Below are 21,873 nucleotides of genomic sequence, written 5' to 3'. Positions count from 1 at the left end.
GGGGGGTGGGGGTGGTGGGGGGGGTCCCTTTTCTTACGTGTATCTAACATTCGGGATGCTTTTGGGTAACTATCATGAGCCCTGGATGTTGTATTCGAGAACCTTTATAATGAACACGAATGGGAGATAGTTGAAGTTACCAAGGGTCAAGTATGAACTAACTTTTTTGGAGAGGAAATTTCTGAGGATAAATTGCCCTTAACAGTGGGGCTTGGACAGATCTCATGAGGTAGCACAGAAGGTGGTTTCTGCCGTGCTGGGCTCCGCCTTTTACTGTAAACACTATGATGCTGACTAATGAAAGACTCGGTAAGCATTTGGGTTGGGTTGCGGTCAAGCAGAATCTGGCGTGTCCTCCCCTCCAGATCGTGGTGCCGGGAAATACCCGCACGGTGCACTTGGAGCGGCTGATTCCGGACACACCCTATTCCGTGAACATCGTTGCCCTCTACTCGGACGCAGAGGGGCCGCCCAGCCCCGCCCAGGGCCGCACCCGTGAGGCGGAAATCCTTTCTCCACCGGGTTCCCTTGTGACTTGGGGCGGGAGGCCTCGGGGGTGGGGTGGGGTCGGGGGGGTGGGGAATCGCCTCTACCTTGCGCAGGTGAGGGGAGTGCTGGGTTGCACACAGTCACGTTCAGCCTGGAGCCTTGGGCCCATGACTGCCCTCCCAGCTGAGTGATGTCGTTTGGCCGTTTTCTCATCTGGACCCCAGTTAAGGAGGGGTTTCTTCCCTTCTTCTGCCTGCGGTGGGTCTTCTCACCAACCGGGCACTTTGGAAGTGTTAGGGCGCGGCCTCTCTGTTTCATTAAACAGGAGGTGCTTATAGCAGTTAAAATAATCCCTTTCTCTCCCAGTCTGTACTTCCACGTTCAAACCTAGCTCTCTGTCACTGGAAGTTCAGCATGTAATCGTAGCTCTGAATGCAGCACTTTCTACTGTTTACGGTTTCACATTAGAGCCGTAGATGTGTATTTCATCATAAGGGAGTAAGCAGCCCAGAGAGTCGTGAAGTACCGGGGTACAGTTACTCTGCCCTGGGTTCCGCCGTTCTTTCATGCCCCTCCCTCCACCCCTGTGTCCACTATGGTCACAGACAGGAAACTAACTCTGTTGTATTTATTTATTTAGTACCACGAAGTGGACCAAGAAATCTGAGAGTCTTTGGGGAGACAACCAACAGCCTCTCGGTATCCTGGGGCCACGCTGATGGGCCGGTTCAGCAATACAGGATCATTTATTCTCCCACCGTTGGGGACCCAATTGATGAATATGTGAGTCTGTTACTCATTCATTTGGGCATTTTGTAAGCCCTTACCTGCTTGGAGGGTGAAAGGAAGCTTTCTTCTTTAGGAAGGGCTGTGATTACAGCTGAGTCGTTCTCTGATGTGGTATTGGGGCCACCTGCACGATCAGTATCTTTGGGCTCAGTTCTCTTCTAAACACAGGTTGAAAAATTATCTTATCTCATAAAAATGTGTATTTCTAGCTTTCTAATTATCCCATAGGAACTGAGTCGGTGAAACATGATACCTATTATTCTGAGCTACCTAACTTAATGTTCCAGTTATGTGACTCTCTAAATCTTAACCTTTCTTGAAATATAATTCCTCCACAAGGTCTCCCTTCAGTACTCCAGGGCTAATCAAGCTCTCTTTTCTCTGAATTTAACATTTTGGGGTACACTTTGGTTTTGGAGTGTACATACTCTCACATTAGCTTTAAACTTCTTGAGTGTCATATTTTGTCACTCCAGAACCAGATTCACGTTTCTTCTAACTTCCTCCTAGCCCTCAGTATGTGTATCCATCCGTTATGGATGGAAGAACTCACTACTTTCTTTCAAGTTTAGTGATTAATTGATGTGATAGTTTAGTAGACTCTTACGCAGAATGTTGATTGTAAGGCAGTGAGGTCTGTGGTTTGCAGCCATTTTGCCACATACATCCTCTCTGATGGTTCTCCCTTCATTATCCCCACGTTATAGAATATGACATCTACTTGAACTTGATATATTAGGCTTTAATTCAAGCTCCTATTTTTATTAATCAGAAACCCATGTAACTGCCATTTAAGAGTTTCTGATCAAGATGGGGTAAGCGGTATTACCACACTTAGTTTGCCGAAGCAGAGAAGCTCCTGCTTTAGTGTTTATTCAGCCTTGCCATGGACAAATACACTATTTCCCGTCACTTTCTGAAAACATTAAAAATGTAATTCCCCTCCCAATTCACCATTTAGAATTAGGGGACTCCGCGCTGGAATTCATGGTTCAAGTGATCCCTGCTTTTTGTAGAAGCAAAGCATAGAGTTGGAAGAGAGACCGAGAGGTCTGTCTGGTTCATTTGCTCTTCGTGGGGGCAGCTGAATGTATTTTCCATTTCCTCTTTTTCCCCTAATTAATATGAGCAAAACTGATACTTTTTAAAATGTAAATTTATTTATTTTACGTTTGGCTGCGCTGGGTCTTCGTTGCTGCGCGCGGGCTTTCTCTAGTTGCAGCGAGCGGGGACTACTCTTCGTTGCGGTGCGCGGGCTTCTCATTGTGGTGACTTCTCGTTGTGGAGCGCAGGCTCAGTAGTTGCGGCTCGCAGGCTCAGTAGTTGTGGCGCACGGGCTTAGCTGCTCCGCGGCACGTGGGATCTTCCCGGACCAGGGCTCGAACCCGTGTCCCCTGCCTCGGCAGGCGGATTCTTAACCTCTGCGCCACCAGGGCAGCCAAAACTGATGCTCTTGAGGACAGAAACTGAGTCCGCTTTTGCTCCTCAGTGGGCTCCCAGTGGCTGGTGCCGCACCTGGCCCACGGTGGGCGCAGGGTGCATATTTGTGGAAGGAGCACCACGAAACTGACACACTAAGTACGAGACACTGCCTTTCATCCTCATGGCTTCCATCCTTCCTTCTGAGACGCTGAGACACAAGACTGGGAGGTGGCTGAGGCGGGCTTCGAGCTGAGACCTGCCTGACTCTAAAACCATTTCCCTTGCTGCACCGTGATGGACAGTTTGCCTCGCCCTGAGCATTGTGCAAGAAAAAGAAACCATGAAGAAAACATTACTGCTTATGGGAATACATACAAAAGTGTTGATCTGGAAGTCCTCTAGCCGATGATAACTTCATAATTTAACTTCCCCTGCAGACCACTGTCCCAGGCAGAAGAAACAATGTAATGCTACAGCCCCTGCAATCTGATACCCCATATAAAATTACTGTTATTGCTGTTTATGAAGATGGAGATGGTACCCATTTGACAGGAAATGGAAGAACTGGTAAATGTCTTAACCCTTTTATAATCTTTAAATTTGGTAGTATTTGAGTATATACATCTCAGACACTCCATTCATACTGCATTAACATTTGTATTAGATATTGAATTTTGTCAGAATGGTATGACAACGGAATGTGTCATTAACTTTTTAAAGGTCCACTGAAAGAAGGAGAATGAGACACAAATCTGCATATTTTGCTTTGCTTGAGATAGTTTTATTCTTTGGAAAACCACTTCTTAGTCACTGAATAATGTTTTAGTTTGTGTGGTATTGGTTAAGGCTGTAGCTGTTAACTCAGTCAATGAAGTGTCAGCAAAAAAGACCCCATCACCGTAGAATCTTAAGTCATGAAAAAGAAGCAAGATGACTGGTAATCATCTTCTCTCTTTACAAATTTAGCTTTTTTTAAAAAAAATATTTTTTCTATTGTACTAATGGATTACCAGGGTTCAGCCCCCTTTTCTAGCCTGCGTGGGCGGCAGTTTCTTATGGTTTAGATCAACAGTTCTCTAATTTGGTTGCTGGAATCATCTGAGGACCTTTAAAGAGGCTTACGCCTGGACGCCACCCCGAGACACACTGATGTTAATGGTCTAGACGTGGTCCAGACCTGCCGAAGTTCTAGTGCCCAGCCAAAGTTGAGAGTCCCTGGCTGAGCGTGAAGGTGGACTGGGCCGTGGGTCCACTTCGTTCAGCAAAAATCCACTTAAGTAACATGATTTCAGGCTCCTTGCTCCACGTAGTTGCCCAAACTCTTTTTCTGCTTAAATGATCTTGACAACATTGCAGGATTTGGGAGAGGTAACATTTGAAAACTCCTGAGAGAAAAGCAGGACCAGAGCGTTTCAGCTCAGTCTTTGGAGGCCAGGAATTTGTATATGTATTGACACCTGTTGTCTACAGGACTGAGTCAACACAGACTCCGTCTAGCGACTCAAGATGATTTTAATTTAACAGCTTCCCATTTTCACTCTTCCCTTAGGTTTCAGAATATATTTTGGTATTTTTCTGGAGGAAATGCTGTATTTCAGAATTCTGTGCTTAATCAAGCACATAAAAAAAATCTCTACTGGATCTTTAGTTTCCTAGGAAGGGCCAAAGCCACTTCTGGTTTCTCTTGTGAAAAAGTTTTTGAAGTTAAGTCCTTATTTGTGTAACGCTGTGCATAATAACTCGGTGGCTGACCAACAGGCTACCTCACAGCGTTGATCTAACAGGGGATAGAGTTGGGTAGTACTCTGGAGACGTGAGGATTTACTCTAGGTTATGTTGGTAGAGGTTATAGTGGTGCTGGGGAAGAACCTCGTTCTGGTCACTAGCCAGCTGTGTGGTCTTGGGCAAATCATATCTTATTTTTGTGATAAGATGGTTGGATTAAATAGTCTGTAAGTCATTTTTTTTGGCTCTAACCATCTGTGATCTATAACATTCCAAAAAATGGTATGAGATCTCTTTTACTTTTTATAATTCTGAATCCAGTTCTAGAAATCACCAGTGCCTGAGTCCATTTGATTTGCTGTTTGACTTTGGAAAACTACTAAGCTTTCTGTTGAACATTTCAATACCTTTTAATTGTCTTCTGGAGCGGGACCCTATGGGATATTATTAATTTGCTCTCGTGAGGCTGCATTGTCAATATTCATGGTCAATACTCATGAAGTTCTGTGCTGTCTCCTCGCTTGTCAATAAAAGGTCAGTAACGTGTGCCAATATTTGTTTTCAGTGGGATTACTTCCTCCTCAGAACATACACATCTCAGATGAATGGTATACGAGATTCAGAGTGTCCTGGGATCCTTCACCATCTCCCGTTCTTGGATATAAAATTGTGTATAACCCAGTGGGTAAGGAGGCACCTTTATCATCTTAGAAATGCATTGGAGGGTTATTTGTGCATGGGGTGTTCTTTGTTGCATCCCCCATGATTAGATTCTCCTGATAGTTCAGTTGTCACATCAAGCCCTCTCCTACCAGAGGTAACGTTTCTGGAAATAGTATTCAAGCCAGTGGTCTAAAGTATCATTGTTACTATGGGTTTAGATGCAACTCCCATTAATCTGCATGGCTAAAACGTCTGATCTGGTTCATAAAATTGCACAAATTGAAGCTGTGTTCAGACAACCCATATGTTATTATGCTTGTGAAATAATGAGTACTTAATTAGTATAAACTTGTGTATTTTTCCCATTAGGTCAGGGTATTATTCCATTTGGGGCATGTGCATTTCAGTTTATTCACGACAGGCTTGCTTTCAGCTTCCCACTGACACGTTCACCTAAATGGATAGCCCCTCTATTAAATTATTCGCCATCTATGTTTCCATCTTCTGTCTATATGTTTAGCAAAATGGAAGCAAAATACTTTTATAGTAAATTTGCTGGGGTATCTTCCATGCACCACCCAGGAAGGATGTGAACTAGAAAAAAATAAAGGAGAGAAGGCAAGTGTAAGGATATGCGAGCCTGTGTAAGAAATGGAGAGGGAACTTCAAGGTGGAGGACTTTCAGTAACCCCACTGCACGGAACGGGGTGGGAGACAGACGTTCTGAAATCATCTCTACAACGGAAAAATGTTAATTGAGCACCCAGTATGTACAAAGCACTAGGCTGGCAAGCTGGAGCTTAAAGAAGAGGCCTGAGAGTCTAGAGTAGTTGACGGTGTGATGATTTATTCGTTAAAGGAACATTAATTACACACCTGCTACATTCATTAGTACACATGCTAGCTACTGTGCTATGCTTTGAGAATAACAAGGAAAAGGATTCGGTCTCTGCGCACAGTTTTGTATTCACCGTGTAATGCAGCGTGTGTTACGGAGAGCACGTGCATAAGGGCTATGGAGTTAATGGTGTTCACACTATCACTTGAGTATAAGTTATTTGATTTTGAGACAAATTTGAGACTAGGGATGGCATATTTCTATGTATTTTTGTGATTGTTATTAAAGGTTCCAATGAGCCCATGGAGGTCTTTGTTGGAGAAGTGACATCATACACGTTACACAATCTCAACCCCAGCACCACCTATGACGTGAATGTTTATGCTCAGTATGATTCTGGACTCAGTGTCCCTCTGACGGACCAAGGCACTACATGTGAGTCACGTAGCTTTTTGTGGTGGTAAGAAAAAGTGTAGTATAAATGACCAGGTCAGTCTGTTTTTAATTTCCTTTCTTTCTTTTTCTTACGCATGTTTCCTCAGCATCGAGTAGGTAACTCTTTTGTGTCCAGCTAAACAAATGCTTACGTCGTATAATCAAGTATACAAAACGTATAATCATGAGATATGTTTGTTTCATAGAAAATACATTTTGAGTTTTAAAAGATAAAAATTATAAAAATTATGATTTTATCCACGTGGGATGCTATGTGGTTTTTCCTGACATTTGATGTTAAACGTCCATTACCTAAATGTATTGATCTAATTGAAAGTTTTCACGTAAATGCCACGATGACTGATTCAGCTTGCAGATAGATTTTGTTGTCATCAAGTGCTTTAATGGCTATTTGAGGACTTAGCAGATAGCCTTTAAGAAAATTTTTAAAATTATTTTTCATGAGCTGTCGTTGACATTCATTGCGTTGAGAGGGGCTATAGGCAGACCTCGTTTCACGGCACTTGGCTTTATCGTGCTTGGCGGATGCTGTGTTTTTCTTATAAATTGAAGATTTGCGGCAACCCGGCATGGAGCAAGCCTACTGGTGCCATTTTCCCATCAGTGTTTGCTCACTTCATGTCTCTGTGTCACATGTGGTAGTTCTTGCAATACTGCACCCTTTTTCATTGTTATTATGTTTGTTATGGTGATCGGAGGTCAGTAATCTTTGATGTTACTATTGCAAAAAGATTACAGTTCGTGGGAGGCTCAAATGATGGTTAACAGTTTTTAGCAATAAAGTGTTTTAATGAAGGTATGAACATTATTTTTTTAGACATAACACTATTGCACACTTAATAAACTACGGTATAGTTAAACATAACTTTCATGCACTGGGAAATCAACATATTTGTGTCACTCGCTTTATTGTACCAATATTTGCTTTACTCTGGTGGTCTGAAACTGCACCTGCAGTATCTCAGAGGTACGCCTGAATGTGCATTTTCCTTCCCTTGAAAATCAGTCGTAGAAAGGGAGGTCGGTTTTGACAATACCATGTTTTCGTGTTTGTTTTACGTATGTTTCTTATGAAGAAACAATGTGAGACTTTAGACATTATTTTTTTCAGCCACAGTGGAAGTTTTAAAATTGTGTTGTGATGAAAAGTATGCTTTTTTGCCTTTATTTATGAAGTAAATCTATTTCTTTCTGTCCTTCTTTTGTAGTATATTTGAATGTGACAGATCTGAAAACTTACCAGGTCGGGTGGGATACGTTCTGTGTTAGATGGTCAGCTCACCGGGCAGCCACTTCCTACAGGCTAAAACTAAGCCCTGCAGACGGTACGTGTGCAAAAAAATGGCCTGGAGCACATAGTAGCCACATTTAAAACTTCAGTAAAGGTGTCATTCTATTTATAAAATGATGTATCAAAATGTCTTTAAATATAATTACTGGTGACACTGGCATTTTTCCTCTGCTGTCCTAATCAGGAACAAGAGGCCAGGAAATTACAGTGCGTGGATCAGAAACCAGTCACTGTTTCACCGGCCTGTCACCGGACACTGATTATGGCGCCACTGTCTTTGTGCAGACACCAAATCTTGAGGGACCAGGTGTCTCTGTCAAAGAACATACCAGTAAGTGTTTGAGTAATCTGGGGAGTCTCTGTAAGGCTTCAGAGTAGGATGCTCCGGGTGTGGGAGACATAAGTGACTCCTGTGTGGCACTCCTCCTTACAAGCAGCAATAGTGACATGATGGCAGGTCCTTGAAGTGGCGTCTATAGCTGGTTCAGCACCTTTATCTGCAGCAGATCCGTGCTGCCCCTGTTGGAGTTGGCGTAATTGTAAGGAAAGACCTAAAGGAGGGAGAGCTGGCTCTAGCTGACGGTGAGAAGGTGGACGTGTATCCCTATTAGTGACCTTTGCTCATCTGACTGTATCTGAAGGTCTTACGTTCTCCCTTTGCATCTGGGCTTCGCTCCGTGCTGCTGTAGTCAATGTTGAGTGACCACCAGTGGTACCAATTTTGGATAAGATAGGATTCCCAGCACGTCAGTGCCCATGACGCTTGATTTGTTATTGAGGACATAAATGGCTCTAAAAATTTACTTTCTGAGATACGAAATGTGCACCTGTTGCGTTTTTCTAATTATTATTTTTAATTCTAGCTGTAAAACCAACAGAAGCTCCTACAGAGCCGCCTACACCTCCTCCCCCTCCCACGATTCCTCCAGCCCGGGAAGGTAAGTACTGCTGTTAGGCAATGCATTCAGCTGATTGGGATTGATAGCCTTCTTACTTATGCAGTTGATATAGAACATTTCTGACCTATTATTCCTGCTAAAGAGTTTTTCAATTAAAGGCAAAGATTACCAGTCATTTGCTCTTCTGCTCCAGGCCCATTTTAGTGTGAATAAAACCAGTCATAGGGCTTCCCTGGTGGCGCAGTGGTTAAGAATCCGCCTGCCGATGCAGGGGACACGGGTTCGAGCCCCGGTCCGGGAGGATCCCACATGCCGCGGAGCAACTGGGCCCGTGAGCCACAACTACTGAGCCTGCGCGTCTGGAGCCTGTGCTCCGCAACAAGAGAGGCCGCGACAGTGAGAGGCCCGCGCGCCGCGATGAAGAGTGGCCCCCGCTCGCCGCAACTGGAGAAAGCCCTCGCACGGAAACGAAGACCCAACACAGCCAAAGATAAATAAATAAACAAACCAATGAACCGACATTAAAACAAAACAAAACAAAACAGTCATAAACCACTCTGCCTCTTCAGCTGGAACTCTGTTTCCTCGATTTTGCAGAGGAAGGTCTAGGGGTGCCTTAAATAATCCATTGTCACATGGCGGGCATTTCTTTCTTGTGGCTGCTGGCATCGACAGGCACTGGGAACCTTTTGGGCTAAATTTGCAGCGTAACCCCTGGGACCTTTGGCTTTGGAGTTCCTGGCTTCTGACCTGAGAAGGGCCCTGGATTACACAAAGCTAAAAAATTTCCATTCACCAAAGTTGGAGACATAATTGTCCCCCTTGTAGTGAATTGGTAAGAAGACATAGACTGAGCTACTAAGATTGGTCTCTCAGTAATCTGGGGCAATGCTCAGTGCTTCATCAAATTAAGTTTTAGCTAATTAACCACTGGTTTATTCTTTTCCCACATTCTGTTTCCAACATTTAATTGAAAGTATTTTTCTTTTCTCTTAGAAGGCTCTAGAATGTTATGGCTTTATTAAGCCTATTAAAGAAGTAAAATTAAACATTAAAAGTGTATTATTATAGGATAAAATAGTAATGTGTTTCTTTAGACTGTTGAAAGCAATTCAGTAAATATTTTTGGCTTAAAGACATGTTAAGCAAGACGAAAAGACAGCCCTCAGAATGGGAGAAAATATTTGCAAACGAAGCAACTGACAAAGGATTAATCTCCAAAACATACAAGCAGCTCATGCAGCTCAATATCAGAAAAAACAAAACAACCCAATCCAAATAAATGCTGGAGAGGGTGTGGAGAAAAGGGAACCCTCCTGCACTGTCGGTGGGAATGTAAATTGATACAGCCACTATGGAGACCAGTATGGAGGTTCCTTAAAAAACTGCAAATAGAACTACCATGTGACCCAGCAATGCCACTCCTGGGGCATATACGCTGAGAAAACCATCATTCAAAAAGAGTCATGTACCACAGTGTTCATTACAGCTCTATTTACCATAGCCAGGACGTGGAAGCAACCTAAGTGTCCATCAACAGGCGAATGGATAAAGAAGATATGGTACGTATACACAGTGGAATGTTACTCAGCCATAAAAAGGAAATTGTGCCATTTGCAGAGGCGTGGATGGACCTAGAGACTGTCACACAGAGCGAAGTAAGTCAGAAAGAGAAAAACAAATATCATATATTAACGCGTATATGTGGAATCTAGAAAAGTAGTACAGATGAACCTATTTACGAAGCAGAAATAGAGACACAGACGTAGAGAACAAACGTGTGGACACCAAGGCGGGGGAAAGGGGGTGGGAAAAATTGGGAGATTGGGATTCACATATATACACTACTATGTATACAATAGATAACTAATTGAGAACCTACTGTAGAGCACAGGGGGAAAAAAAAAGAAGGTACAATCTGTTTGTAGGGCATATATGAAGTTTACCTTAAAAATGCATTCCCCTATACAGTAGGTGCAGACAAATACTGTTTGATTCCACTTAAATGAAGTACCTAGAACAGTCAAATTTGTCGAGTCAGAAAGTACATTGGTAGATGCCAGGGGCAGGGGGGCAAGGGGGCTGGGGAGGGGGAGGGGGAGTTAGTGTTTAGTGGGGACAGAGTTTCAGTTCAGGAAGGTAAAAAATTCGGGAGCTGGACGATGGTGAGAGTTGCACAGCAACGTGAAGGTATTTCGTGCCACTGAACTGTATAGTTAAATGTGGTTAAAATAGTATGTTTTATATTATGTGGCTTTTACCACGATAAAAAAACCTGTTAAAAAATGGATCCTAAACCCACATATAATAATTAATCTATAAACCTTTGTGTCTTTGTGACCTGAAATTAGGCCAACGTTTCTTCACTATCACACCAAAAATGTGAGCAAAGAAATAACTGATAAATTGTACTTCATCCAAATTAAGAACTTCTCTTTGAACAACATTGTTAAGAGAATGAGATGACAAGTCGCAGATTAGGAGAAAATATTTACAAATCACATAATCTGCTAAAATACTTATATCCATATTACATAAATCATTCTCAAATCACAGTAATGAAAATACAAACAACCCAATTTTACTAAGTGAGGAAAAAATTTGAAAAGACATTTTACCAGAGAAGATATATGAACGCTCAGTACCAGTCATTAGAGACATGCAAAAGCCAAAACCACAATGAGACACCACTACACCTATTAGAGTGTCTAAAATTAAAATGACCAAGTGTTGGCAAAGACGTAGAGTAACTAGAACCCTCATACACTGCTGGTGGGAATGTAAAATGTATATCTACACTGGAGACAGCTTGGCAGTTTCTTAAAGTTGAACATAAACCTACGGTACCACTCAGTCATTTCATTACAAGGTGCTAAACCAAGAGAAATGAAAGCATATGTTCGCACGAAGACGTCTACGTGAATATTCATAGCAGTTTTATTTGTAAGAAAAAAAAACCCCAGGTAATTGGGAAAAAACAGGAAATGACCCAAATGTTCATCAAAAAGTGAAATACTAAGCAATAATGGAATAAATGGAATTCTTCTCAGCAAGAGAAAGGAACAAGCTATTGTTAAACGCAACAGCATAGATGAATCTCCAAATGATGATACTGGGTGCAAGGTGCCCGAGGGGAAAAAAAAAAGATACTGTCTGATTCCATTTATATAAAATTCTGGAAAACGCAAATTAATCTATCATGTCAAAAGGAGATCAGTGACTTCCTGGGGATGGGAAGGGGTGTGGAGAGGACTGACAGGGAGAGACTATTATAAAAGGACACCAGTGAACTTTTGGGGGTGATGGATACGTTTGTTACCTTTTTGGTGGTAATGACTGACTTCTCTCATGTATTCGTATTCCACAACATATAAGATTGTGAATTTTGCAAAAAAAAAAAAAAAAAAAAAAAAGGGATCCTCCCAGACCGGGGCGCGAACCCGGTTCCCCTGCATCGGCAGGCGGACGCGCAACCACTGCGCCACCAGGGAAGCCCCAAGGTTGTTTTCTTAATAGGCTTTATTTTTTAGAGCAGTTTTAGGTTCACAGCAAATTTGAGCTGAAAGTACACAGAAGTCCCGACATGCCCTTCCCCCTCACGTGCACAGCCTCCCGCCACTCTCAACATATCCCCCCTGCCAACCCGGAGTGGGACGTTTGATACATCCTGTGAACCTATATTGGCACATCTTTATCACCCAAAGTCCATATTTACATTAGGGTTCATTCTTGGTGTTATACATTCTACACGGTCAGTTTTTATCACTAAAATGTTAAATTTTTATTTTCAGAATTTTTAGCTTTCAAGTCTGAAGATTCTAATTAAAGGTGTTTCTTTATTTCATTCCATCCCTTCCCTCCCTCCATATGATTCTAGTGGCCTAATTTAAAATGAAGAGACACCTTAATCTACACCAAGTCTTTGATAATTATATATAAAAATCTCCAGACCCACTGAGGACTCTTCTTAAGTTCTGAGCATGGTTGTTTTTTTCACTTGATTTCCTCCTTGGTTATTGTTTGAAGCTCCTTGAAGAATCCCATGAGGAGGGAGCGTATGTTTGCAGAGTAAGGAGGAGTAATTCCAGAGCAGAAATTGAGGGCCAGTTAGACTAGCGCTTTTCAGACTTCACTGCGTACGTGAATCATCTGGCACCTTGCTACTGTTGCTTCGGATGCAGGGAGTGTGGGGTGGGCCCCAGGACTCTGCATTTCTATCCGGCTCCCAGGCCATGATGCCCTTGCTGCTGAACCACGCTTGGAGGAGTAGCAGGGTGTTAGATTACGTTTCTCAGTTGTGTAACTTCACTTAAATGAAAGAATTCATGAGATTTGGGGCTTCCTCTGTGTTTTTCCCCCAGTGTGCAAAGGGGCCAAGGCAGATATTGTATTCTTGACTGATGCCTCCTGGAGTATCGGGGATGATAATTTTAACAAAGTTGTAAAATTCATCTTCAATACTGTGGGAGCCTTTGATGAAATCAGTCCTGCTGGAATTCAGGTGGGTGTCGTTTCAAAGGTTATTCATCTGTAATGTCTTGCTATTTCCTTCAAACTTTTAAGTAGAAAGACTTTTCAGTATAAACTCCACTTTGACTTTGTTATTTTCTCTTTTCTTTACACATAGACTTTTGGGAAGGACTTGGGTGCAAATGATAGATAAATAGAAGAATAAATATTCCTCTAGGTATTCTCTTGGCTAGATGATATTCCTGTTGCAGAATTTAGGGGAGTCTAACTCTTACTTCCTGCTTGAATCTTCTGACAATGATACATTTTCCTAAAAGGTCATTTTATGTTCTGGAAGTTAAATGCATTGTGATTGTTGTACCCCGTTAAGTCAGGGGATTCAGTGATGGATAGTGACTGGCGGGGGCGGGGTGTGGAACCCTACTGCCCCCTCTATCACGACATTGCAGATTTTACCTGAACCAGAAGAAGAAAGGCCATTGTTAACTCAAAGGGAAATTAATTTGTTTTCCTACAATGATGACTACCAATTATCTTGCTTTGGAATCACTCCAAATTTATTGCTTTTACTAGAGTGGGAACTTAGAAAAATTAATCCTTCCATGACACACCTCAAAGAATAATCCCTCACTTAGCGCTGACCCACCAGTGAAGCTGAGAATCTCCTCCACTCCCAACATACCCCTGGACTCAGGGCCGGTGGCTCTGTTACTTACTACCTGGATTCTGCAACCTTGAAGACCCACTTCAATTGCACCCTTTCTGGAGAGGCTTCCTTGATGCTTTTAGGCATTTCACACTCCTGAAGGGTTTTGTCTACGTTGCTGTTATGGCACGTATCTCTTTATATTGTCATTATTTGTGTGATTCTCTTCTGTCTAAATCATTAACCCCTTAAGGCGAGAGACTGTACTGTATTATTATTTTTCTGAATCCTCTTTCCCTTCCCATTTCTCTTGGTGAATTTTCTTCTTTATTTAGGCAGGTACATCTTAGAGATGTTATGAAAATAAGAGATTTTTGACATAAACCACAAATAATTTCATAAACAAATCATGTCTTCTTTTATGCAATAATGCTTTGTGGCATATAGTAAATTTCAAATCCCCAAATAATTCTGTAGATTTTATTATTCCAACCCAAGAAGAGTAAAATGTCAGGCTAGTTATAGTCTTAATTTAAAGTGTGAGCAAGTAAGCCTTTTTTTGAAATCCTTTTAGAAATTAAGATTTCTGATAAAAAATAAGAAAAAAAGCTACCATATTTTCTTAACTTCTATGTGCCAGCTACTTCGTATACATGATTCTCATCCCTTAAACTGGCCATAGGAGTAAGTATAATTGTCTCCATTTTACTGATAAAAAACGAAGGCCCAGAGATGTTGGGAACCTACCCAATGTCACAAAGCTATTAACTGGGAGCGCTAGGATTTGAGCCCATTGAATCCTGACTATAAAGCTTTTATTCTTTCCACTAAATCACACTGTCACTGAATTTGTGATGAGTGCTGATTATTATCACACACGTGCCACTTTTATATTACCATGAAGAATAGATGTGGTCAGTGCGAAGGGTCAGTTGTCTGAGAAGCAATTGCTTAGCCAATATTTGAGCTCAAGATGGTATGTTCTCATTTCTAATCTTGGAATCTCATTGCTCTCCACTTTTACCCATCCCTTCTTACATCCTAGAGAATAAAATACAGTGCATGTACATTATTAATATCAATTACTGACACTTTCATTGAAGATCAGAAATTAGAGAATCTAGTGAGACAACAGTAGTCAGTGTTACAACATTAGCTATAAAGAGCATACCATATTCCGTCAGGTCTAATACACTTCTTTTCCCCATTACGTAGCTAGAAGAATCACTTGACAATTGATACCTTAAAAGAGGTGACTTACCCTCACCACCAAACCGCCTTTCCTTTCAGGTCTCATTTGTGCAGTACAGCGACGAGGTCAAGTCTGAGTTTAAGCTGAACACGTACAACGACAAGGCCCTGGCCCTCGGGGCCCTCCAGAATATCCGGTACAGAGGAGGAAACACAAGAACAGGTACAGTTCATCAGCGTGTACATACATAGACCTTTACTCGCCAAAGCCTTTGGAGTGATAGGCGGAGTGTAACTCTTAACATTCAATTGCTTATCAGTTGGGCGTGGCTAAGGGCACTTGGATTGTTTTCACTGAGATGACACTAAAACGTTCCATGCCACATTCTATAGGCAAAGCTCTCACGTTTATCAAGGAGAAGGTCTTGACCTGGGAGAGTGGTATGAGGAAGAATGTCGCCAAGGTGTTGGTTGTGGTCACAGACGGTCGGTCACAGGACGAGGTCAAGAAGGCGGCTTTGGTCATCCAGCAGTCAGGTAAGCACAAGCATACATTAAAAAAAAAAAAATTGTTATTAGAGTGTAGTTGATTTCCAATGTTGTGTTAGTTTCAGGTGTACAGCAAAGTGATTCAGTTATACATATACGTATATCCACTCTTTTTTAGCTTCTTTTCCCATATAGGCCATTACTGAGTATTGAGTTCCCTGTGCTCTACAGCAGGTCCTTATTAGTTATCTGTTTTCTATGTAGTAGTGTGTATATGTCAGTCCCAGTCTCCCAGTTTGTCCCGCCCCTCCTTACCCCCTGGTAACCGTAAGTTTGTTTTCCACGTAGCACAAGCATAAGTTTGATGCCTAGCGATTGCACTCATTATTTTCACAGTTTCAAACGTCCAGGAATGATTGCAAAAGACCAAAATTACTGATTTTACTTTAGTTTCTGTTTTACTCTGTATTCCGTACCCTTCTAATGTTTGTTTACATTTCATCATGGAATGGTTTGATAATTGCTCAGAAATGACATAGTGTATTCTTTGTATAAGACGTGCCTCAGGGTCTGTCCCCCGTAGTGGCTGGAAGCCTACACAACAGCAGTAACGGGATGATCCTCGAGCAGGCTTCCTGCCATAGCATAAATGAGTCTTGATGCTGGTTCGGTCCTGTGCAAGGAGAGACATAGGTTTAGCACGTCCTGGCAGATGCAGACCCCAAACAGATTGCTGGAAGGTTCATTGCAAAGGAGCAGAGAGACCTCAGGGAGATATTGCTGGTGTCGATTTTGTCAGTCAAACATCCTGAAAGCCTCCTTGTTACACTGCCCGTTGGATTGGTTATTCAGGATGATTAGAGATGAAACTAAGTCTTTATAGTTGCATTAACACCCCCAATCCTTCAGGCAGCGTCCAAAGTGGACATATTTTAGAGAGAATTCTATGCTATGCATGATTTATCGTGGCGTAAATTGTAAAGTACTTCGTTACATGGAATTTGTCATCTGCACATACGTGGGTCTTTGGCTAAAAGTATGAGTCACGATCAGTGCTAAGTCATACTGTCTTCTTACAACAGAGATTGTTCTATGCACTGATCTTTTTATAAGTTCTTGCCGTCGTGTTATGCACTTTGAGCAGATTCCTGTATATTTTAGGCTCCTTTGTGATTTAACTTTGGGGTTATCAGTGTTTGCTTCTCAAGTTACCTTATTTCTTTCTAATTATGTAACTAATTCTTTATGTAGTCTATTTTTTTCTACTGTTGAATTAAGCTTTTGGAGTGAAAACTTTGTTTATTTGTATTAGCCTAAATAAGTGAAAGTTTATTGCCAGTGGGAGTTGTAGATTCCATTTTGAAAGTGGTCAAACTGCTGACTTTGAGCCTGAGTTTATTGAGTCAATCAGTTTCAGGGAGAGTTTAAAACGAGCCCATTGTGGGTTTCTGAGGCACATGAGCTTGAAATGTTAATGTTGCCTAAGACAGCTGCAGAATTAATGGCTATATTAGGACTGTGGATGTGTGGAAGGAAATGAGTACCACATTAAGTCATTCTGCTATTAAAATGTTCATCTTTTAATTGTTAAGACTTTATTTTAGGAAATCCAAGTAATTGAATTTTAGAAGCCAGAAAATAGGAAGACCTGGAAAGAGTGCATATTCCTTAAAGAGAGGTTATGTCAATTAAAAAGAGCTTGTTGCATTAGCTGAGAAAATGTGGCATCATTTCTGATAAGATTTTATTCTGAATTGTTCGAACCATAAAGGATGGAAAAAAGGATATGTAATTCTCTCCATAAACGCTGCTCTGCAGGGTTCAGTGTCTTTGTAGTCGGCGTGGCTGACGTCGAGTACAATGAACTTGCCACCATCGCCAGCAAACCAAGCGAACGGCACGTGTTCATTGTGGATGACTTTGAGTCTTTTGAGAAGATAGAGGACAACCTCATCACATTTGTCTGTGAAACTGCCACTTCAAGTGAGTCACGGTCCACGTGGATCCACAGTCTCAGTTGTTTTGAAAGAGTAACCACTGAGTAGACCAGGGCTCCCCAACCCCGGGGCCGCGGCTGGTCCGCAGCCTGTTAGGAAGCGGGCCGCACAGCAGGAGGTGAGCGGCGGGTGAGCGGGTGAAGCTTCGTCTGTATTTACAGCCGCTCCCCATTGCTCGCATCACCGCCTGAACCGCCACCGCCCGCCGTCCGTGCAAAAATTGTCTTTCACGGAACCGATCCCTGGTACCAAAAAGGTTGGGGACCGCCGGAGTCGACCATTCTCTGTCCTATACGAGATCCAGTCTGTGCCTAAATAGATCCTGGGAAACCACTTGAGAACCTGATGAATCACTGCTCCTATTGAGGTCACGCTAACTGTGTGCTTGTCAGAGGTCCATTTTTAGCCTTGAAGATGTAATGTTCCTTGTATGGAAGTAAAGTGTTTGAATATATCCTTTTCCCACCATCCCAATGCCTGTGACATTTGAGAAAATTAATCTGCTACTTAGAAACGCATTTAGAGAAGCATTTCCGTGGGATGAAGGTTTTTTTCCCCGTTAGTAATCAATTGGTATTTGTTCCGTCAACATCCGTGCTTCAAGAGAGCCACGAGAAAGCTGACTTGTGTGAGTGTGCACTGTAGCAATGCACTTGGTTCCCACTTGTTTACCTGGGTGTAGATTTTTCATATTATACCGAGACCTCAAGCTCAACTCTTAAAATACAGTGAAGGACAAAAGATTGATGATTTAAGTTGGTTTGTTCCTCTTCTCCATCCATGAACTCTGATTCTTGGGGTCTTAGATTATGGAGACCGTTGCGTGGCTGGTCTAGACCCCTGATCCCAGGCAGGGCTGTGCTTTTTTAAGTGTTATGTTTTCCCCTATTAAACATTATATCGAGATCTCAGAACTCGGGTTAGAGGCGGCAGTAGTAAACGAACGTCAGTGGTTTACTGTAAAACTTACGCTAAAGCTCAGAAGGGAGTCGCACTAGTGCAAGTGAGCTGGTGCACCAGCTGCCCCTTCCATTCCACGAGGTCCTGGATGCAGTCCTCTGCTGCCCCAGCTCCAGGGCCCAGGGTGAGACCCTCTGCACACCTGCCACTGGTGTGCAGAGGGTGTCTGGTGGCCAGCGTGAGCCTCCATGGCTTGGCAGAGAAGAGGACTGGGTGGCGACAGGCTCCTCCTGCGCTTGCACAAATCTGAAGTTTCCTGGGAGAAAAGTTCTTTTTTTTTAGATTTCTTTTTTTTTTTTTTTCCACAACTCACACACACACTGTATTTTATTTTTACAAGAGATAAATAAACTGACACCAAGCATCGTAAATGGATGACCACAACAAAAGCAACAATGATTGCAATTACCAAACACGAAACACACTCATACTATGTCATAATACTGACATTCAGTCCAGTAATCCTCCGCTGTAACAGCTCCTTTACTTTGCAGTGAAAATTGATTTGTATATTTTTTGCCTCTGAGTCCTTGTGGGATTTTTTTAAAAAAAATTCAAACAGAAAGTCACAAAAATTATAATCATCCTCATCAGCAAAAGTTCTTTAATCTATTGAAAAACATCTATAAATTTCCCTCCTTTAATTCAATCTTACCTTTTTTTTTTTTTTTTTTAATTATTTCTGGCTGCGGTGGGTCTTTGTTGCTGCGCGCGGGCTTTCTCTAGTTGCGGCGAGCCGGGGCCACACCTCGTTGTGGTGCGCGGCGTCTCATTGCGGTGGCTTCTCTTGTTGCGGAGCACGGGCTCTGGGGCGCATGGGCTTCGGTAGTTGTAGCACGCAGGCTCAGGAGCTGTGGCTCGCAGGCTGCAGAGCGCAGGCTCGGCAGTTGTGGCACACGGGCCCAGCTGCTCCGCGGCATGTGGGATCCTCCCGGACCGGGGCTCGAACCCGTGTCCCCCGCATTGGCAGGTGGATTCTTAACCACCGCGCCACCAGGGAAGCCCCAATCTTACCATTCTTAAGAACATTGTAAAATTCCAGCTGCACTGGAGAATGTCCAGAAAACACGGTCACACTGGTCAGTAGTATAATTTCACGTACACGTGGAAAGTCTACACAAAATAACTTAGAAAAGGTTAGATTGATATGTTTTATAAGTGAATGAACAGGTTTGTTACTTGATGTATGTACGCAGGTGCTTTCTGTGCGTGTATAATGTTTGTATATCTTGTTGGTGAATCGTACTTAAAGAACACTGTACTTTGCAGGTTGTCCTCTCATTTATTTGGATGGCTACACCTCACCAGGTAAGCGTTCATACTCGGGCTAATTTATTTCAGGATTTAAGCAATAAGATAATTAAAATGACCTCATTTCAATATTTTTTTTTTTTCTGATGTAAAGGTTTTAAGATGCTTGAAGCATACAACCTGACAGAAAAGAATTTTGCTTTTGTGCAAGGAGTCTCTTTGGAGTCGGGGTCTTTTCCCAGCTACTCATCTTACAGGCTTCAGAAGAACGCCTTTGTGAATCAGCCTACAGCGTGAGTGTGACTACAGGAGTCCTCTTTCTTACCACGGGCCAGATGCTTGTTTGAGGCTTGGAATCTTTGCTGATGTCTTAGAACCCTGGTATTTTAGAATTGAGTCCTATGGATGACCTGGTTTAGTTTCCTTAAGTACAGTTGGGTTAACTGTGTTCCATTGGGTCACACAGGAGACTAGGACTCAAGCTTGCTACTCTGAGACCCAAGAATCTCATCCTGTGTCTGCCATATGATAGATTACTGATCCTTTTGAATTTAAGTCGAGGATTATAGTTATGCTTCTAAGAGAGGTCGTTTAAACAGGGAGGCAACTTCTTCTTTTGAACATTTCTCCCTTGGTGCAGAGGGACTGGATGGGATCAGTGCAGCATGAGAAGAGGCATTCTTCCTAGTGTTTCTGACTCCAGAAGCTGAAAGACTGCAGTGGTCTTGCTTGTCCATGACCTGTGATCTGACAGGCAGCAGTTAGTGTTTATTGGCTGGTGCTCTGGCAATCTGTTGGGTAGCTCTAGATGTTGTTATTTTACTCGATGAAAGTTTGTACCTGGGTCCAATAGCCAAAATATGTACTTTTTATTTATTAGAATGAAAACACTTGAATGTCGAAAAATATGTGTTTGGCATTTTATGGAGGGAAAAGAACAAGAAGAAAGAAAGTGTTTCGAAACTTAGGACAGGGTCAGACAATGATGCCTGAAATTTGAAATGCTCTGACAGAGCCGACGGAAAATTCAGAGTAAAACCGAAGCTCATTTCTTTTAAGGAAGCACAGATTGTATTGCTGTAGTGGGACCACGCTGTGAGTTCCTAACTCTTTTATGGTCAACCACACTGGCTAGCAGTTTTAGGTTTATCAGTGAACCTTAAGTACCCAGCATTTAACTCTGTCACCTCAAGATATGATTCCTACACTTTAACTTATGACAGCCCACTGTCCTCTTAAGATTCAGAACTTGTGGCTGAAAGAGGCATAAATGCAATTAAATAATTTTTTTCCTGACCACTCATTAACTAAAAAAGGAGAAAAATGGGCTAGGTGAGAAATGAATTAATATGGAGAAATTATTTTTAACGTGGAATATTATGAAGATGGTCAGTTTTTGGACATACAAAAGGCATCATGTCAGCTTGCCCGGAACATATGCTTTAAGAAGTAGGGCATTACAGAGTATTGAGTAGAGTTCCCTGTGCTATACGTATGGGAAAAGAATCTAAAAAAGAGTGGATATGTATATGTGTAACTGATCCACTTTGCTGTACAGCAGAAAGTAGCACAACATTGTAAATCAACTATACTCCAGTAAAAATTTAAAAAAAAATGTAGGGCAGCATTATATTCCAGAAGTACTAGCAGTGTGGTACTAGGACACGAAACCTCAAGAGACATTCTGTGCCCTCTGTCAAAATCCATGGAGGAGTTGCTTCTCTTCTGTCCAAGAGCTGATTTTTTTTTTTTAAACATCTTTATTGGAGTATAATTGCTTTACAATGGTGTGTTAGTTTCTGCTGTATAACAAAGTGAATCAGCTATACGTATGCATATATCCCCATATCACCTCCCTCTTGCGTCTCCCTCCCACCCTCCCTCTCCCACCCCTCTAGGTGGTCACAGAGCACCGAGCTGATCTCCCCGTGCTATGCAGCTGCTTCCCACTAGCTATCTAGTTTACATTTGGTAGTATATATAAGTCCATGCCACTCTCTCACTCGTCCCAGCTTACCCTTCCCCCTCCCTGTGTCCTCAAGTCCATTCCAAGAGCTGATTATTAAGCCCCTTTTCCTACCTTCAGGAAGATAGTGCTAGTAAATGGTCTCAGACAGAAAACCATTAATTCTGCCTCAGAGGTTCCCCTAGAACAATGACCGACTCAACTCTAGAAGGACACATGGGGCCACATTTGACATCCAACAGACTTAGAGCCAAGAAACATTTCCTTTTAATTGAATCACATCCCTTTATCAGCACTAAATGTTTGCACATGTATGCGGCCGTAAAACCTA

At 42.3% G+C, this 21,873-nt stretch overlaps 1 protein-coding gene across 4 annotated transcripts in view; it reads left to right on the top strand.

Annotated features, from left to right (window-relative positions):
- COL12A1 (collagen type XII alpha 1 chain) overlaps nucleotides 1–21,873 on the top strand; it is a 116,053-nt gene that overhangs the window by 66,048 nt on the left and 28,132 nt on the right. For all 4 annotated transcript variants that reach the window (XM_055087661.1, XM_055087658.1, XM_055087657.1 and 1 more), the window contains 14 exons: nucleotides 366–495; nucleotides 1,130–1,272; nucleotides 3,138–3,267; nucleotides 4,991–5,110; nucleotides 6,215–6,361; nucleotides 7,591–7,707; nucleotides 7,858–8,004; nucleotides 8,537–8,611; nucleotides 12,934–13,073; nucleotides 14,979–15,102; nucleotides 15,273–15,416; nucleotides 17,187–17,351; nucleotides 19,595–19,633; nucleotides 19,731–19,869. In XM_055087661.1, coding sequence (XP_054943636.1) covers nucleotides 366–495; nucleotides 1,130–1,272; nucleotides 3,138–3,267; nucleotides 4,991–5,110; nucleotides 6,215–6,361; nucleotides 7,591–7,707; nucleotides 7,858–8,004; nucleotides 8,537–8,611; nucleotides 12,934–13,073; nucleotides 14,979–15,102; nucleotides 15,273–15,416; nucleotides 17,187–17,351; nucleotides 19,595–19,633; nucleotides 19,731–19,869 — 1,760 coding nt within the window. The remainder of the gene's footprint in view (nucleotides 1–365; nucleotides 496–1,129; nucleotides 1,273–3,137; nucleotides 3,268–4,990; nucleotides 5,111–6,214; nucleotides 6,362–7,590; nucleotides 7,708–7,857; nucleotides 8,005–8,536; nucleotides 8,612–12,933; nucleotides 13,074–14,978; nucleotides 15,103–15,272; nucleotides 15,417–17,186; nucleotides 17,352–19,594; nucleotides 19,634–19,730; nucleotides 19,870–21,873) is intronic.

The sequence above is a fragment of the Physeter macrocephalus genome, chromosome 10 (assembly GCF_002837175.3).
Source record: "Physeter macrocephalus isolate SW-GA chromosome 10, ASM283717v5, whole genome shotgun sequence".
In the NCBI taxonomy this organism is placed as follows: domain Eukaryota; kingdom Metazoa; phylum Chordata; class Mammalia; order Artiodactyla; family Physeteridae; genus Physeter; species Physeter macrocephalus.
Note: the sequence above shows the minus strand (reverse complement) of the source record. Positions and strands in the feature narration are given on the sequence as shown.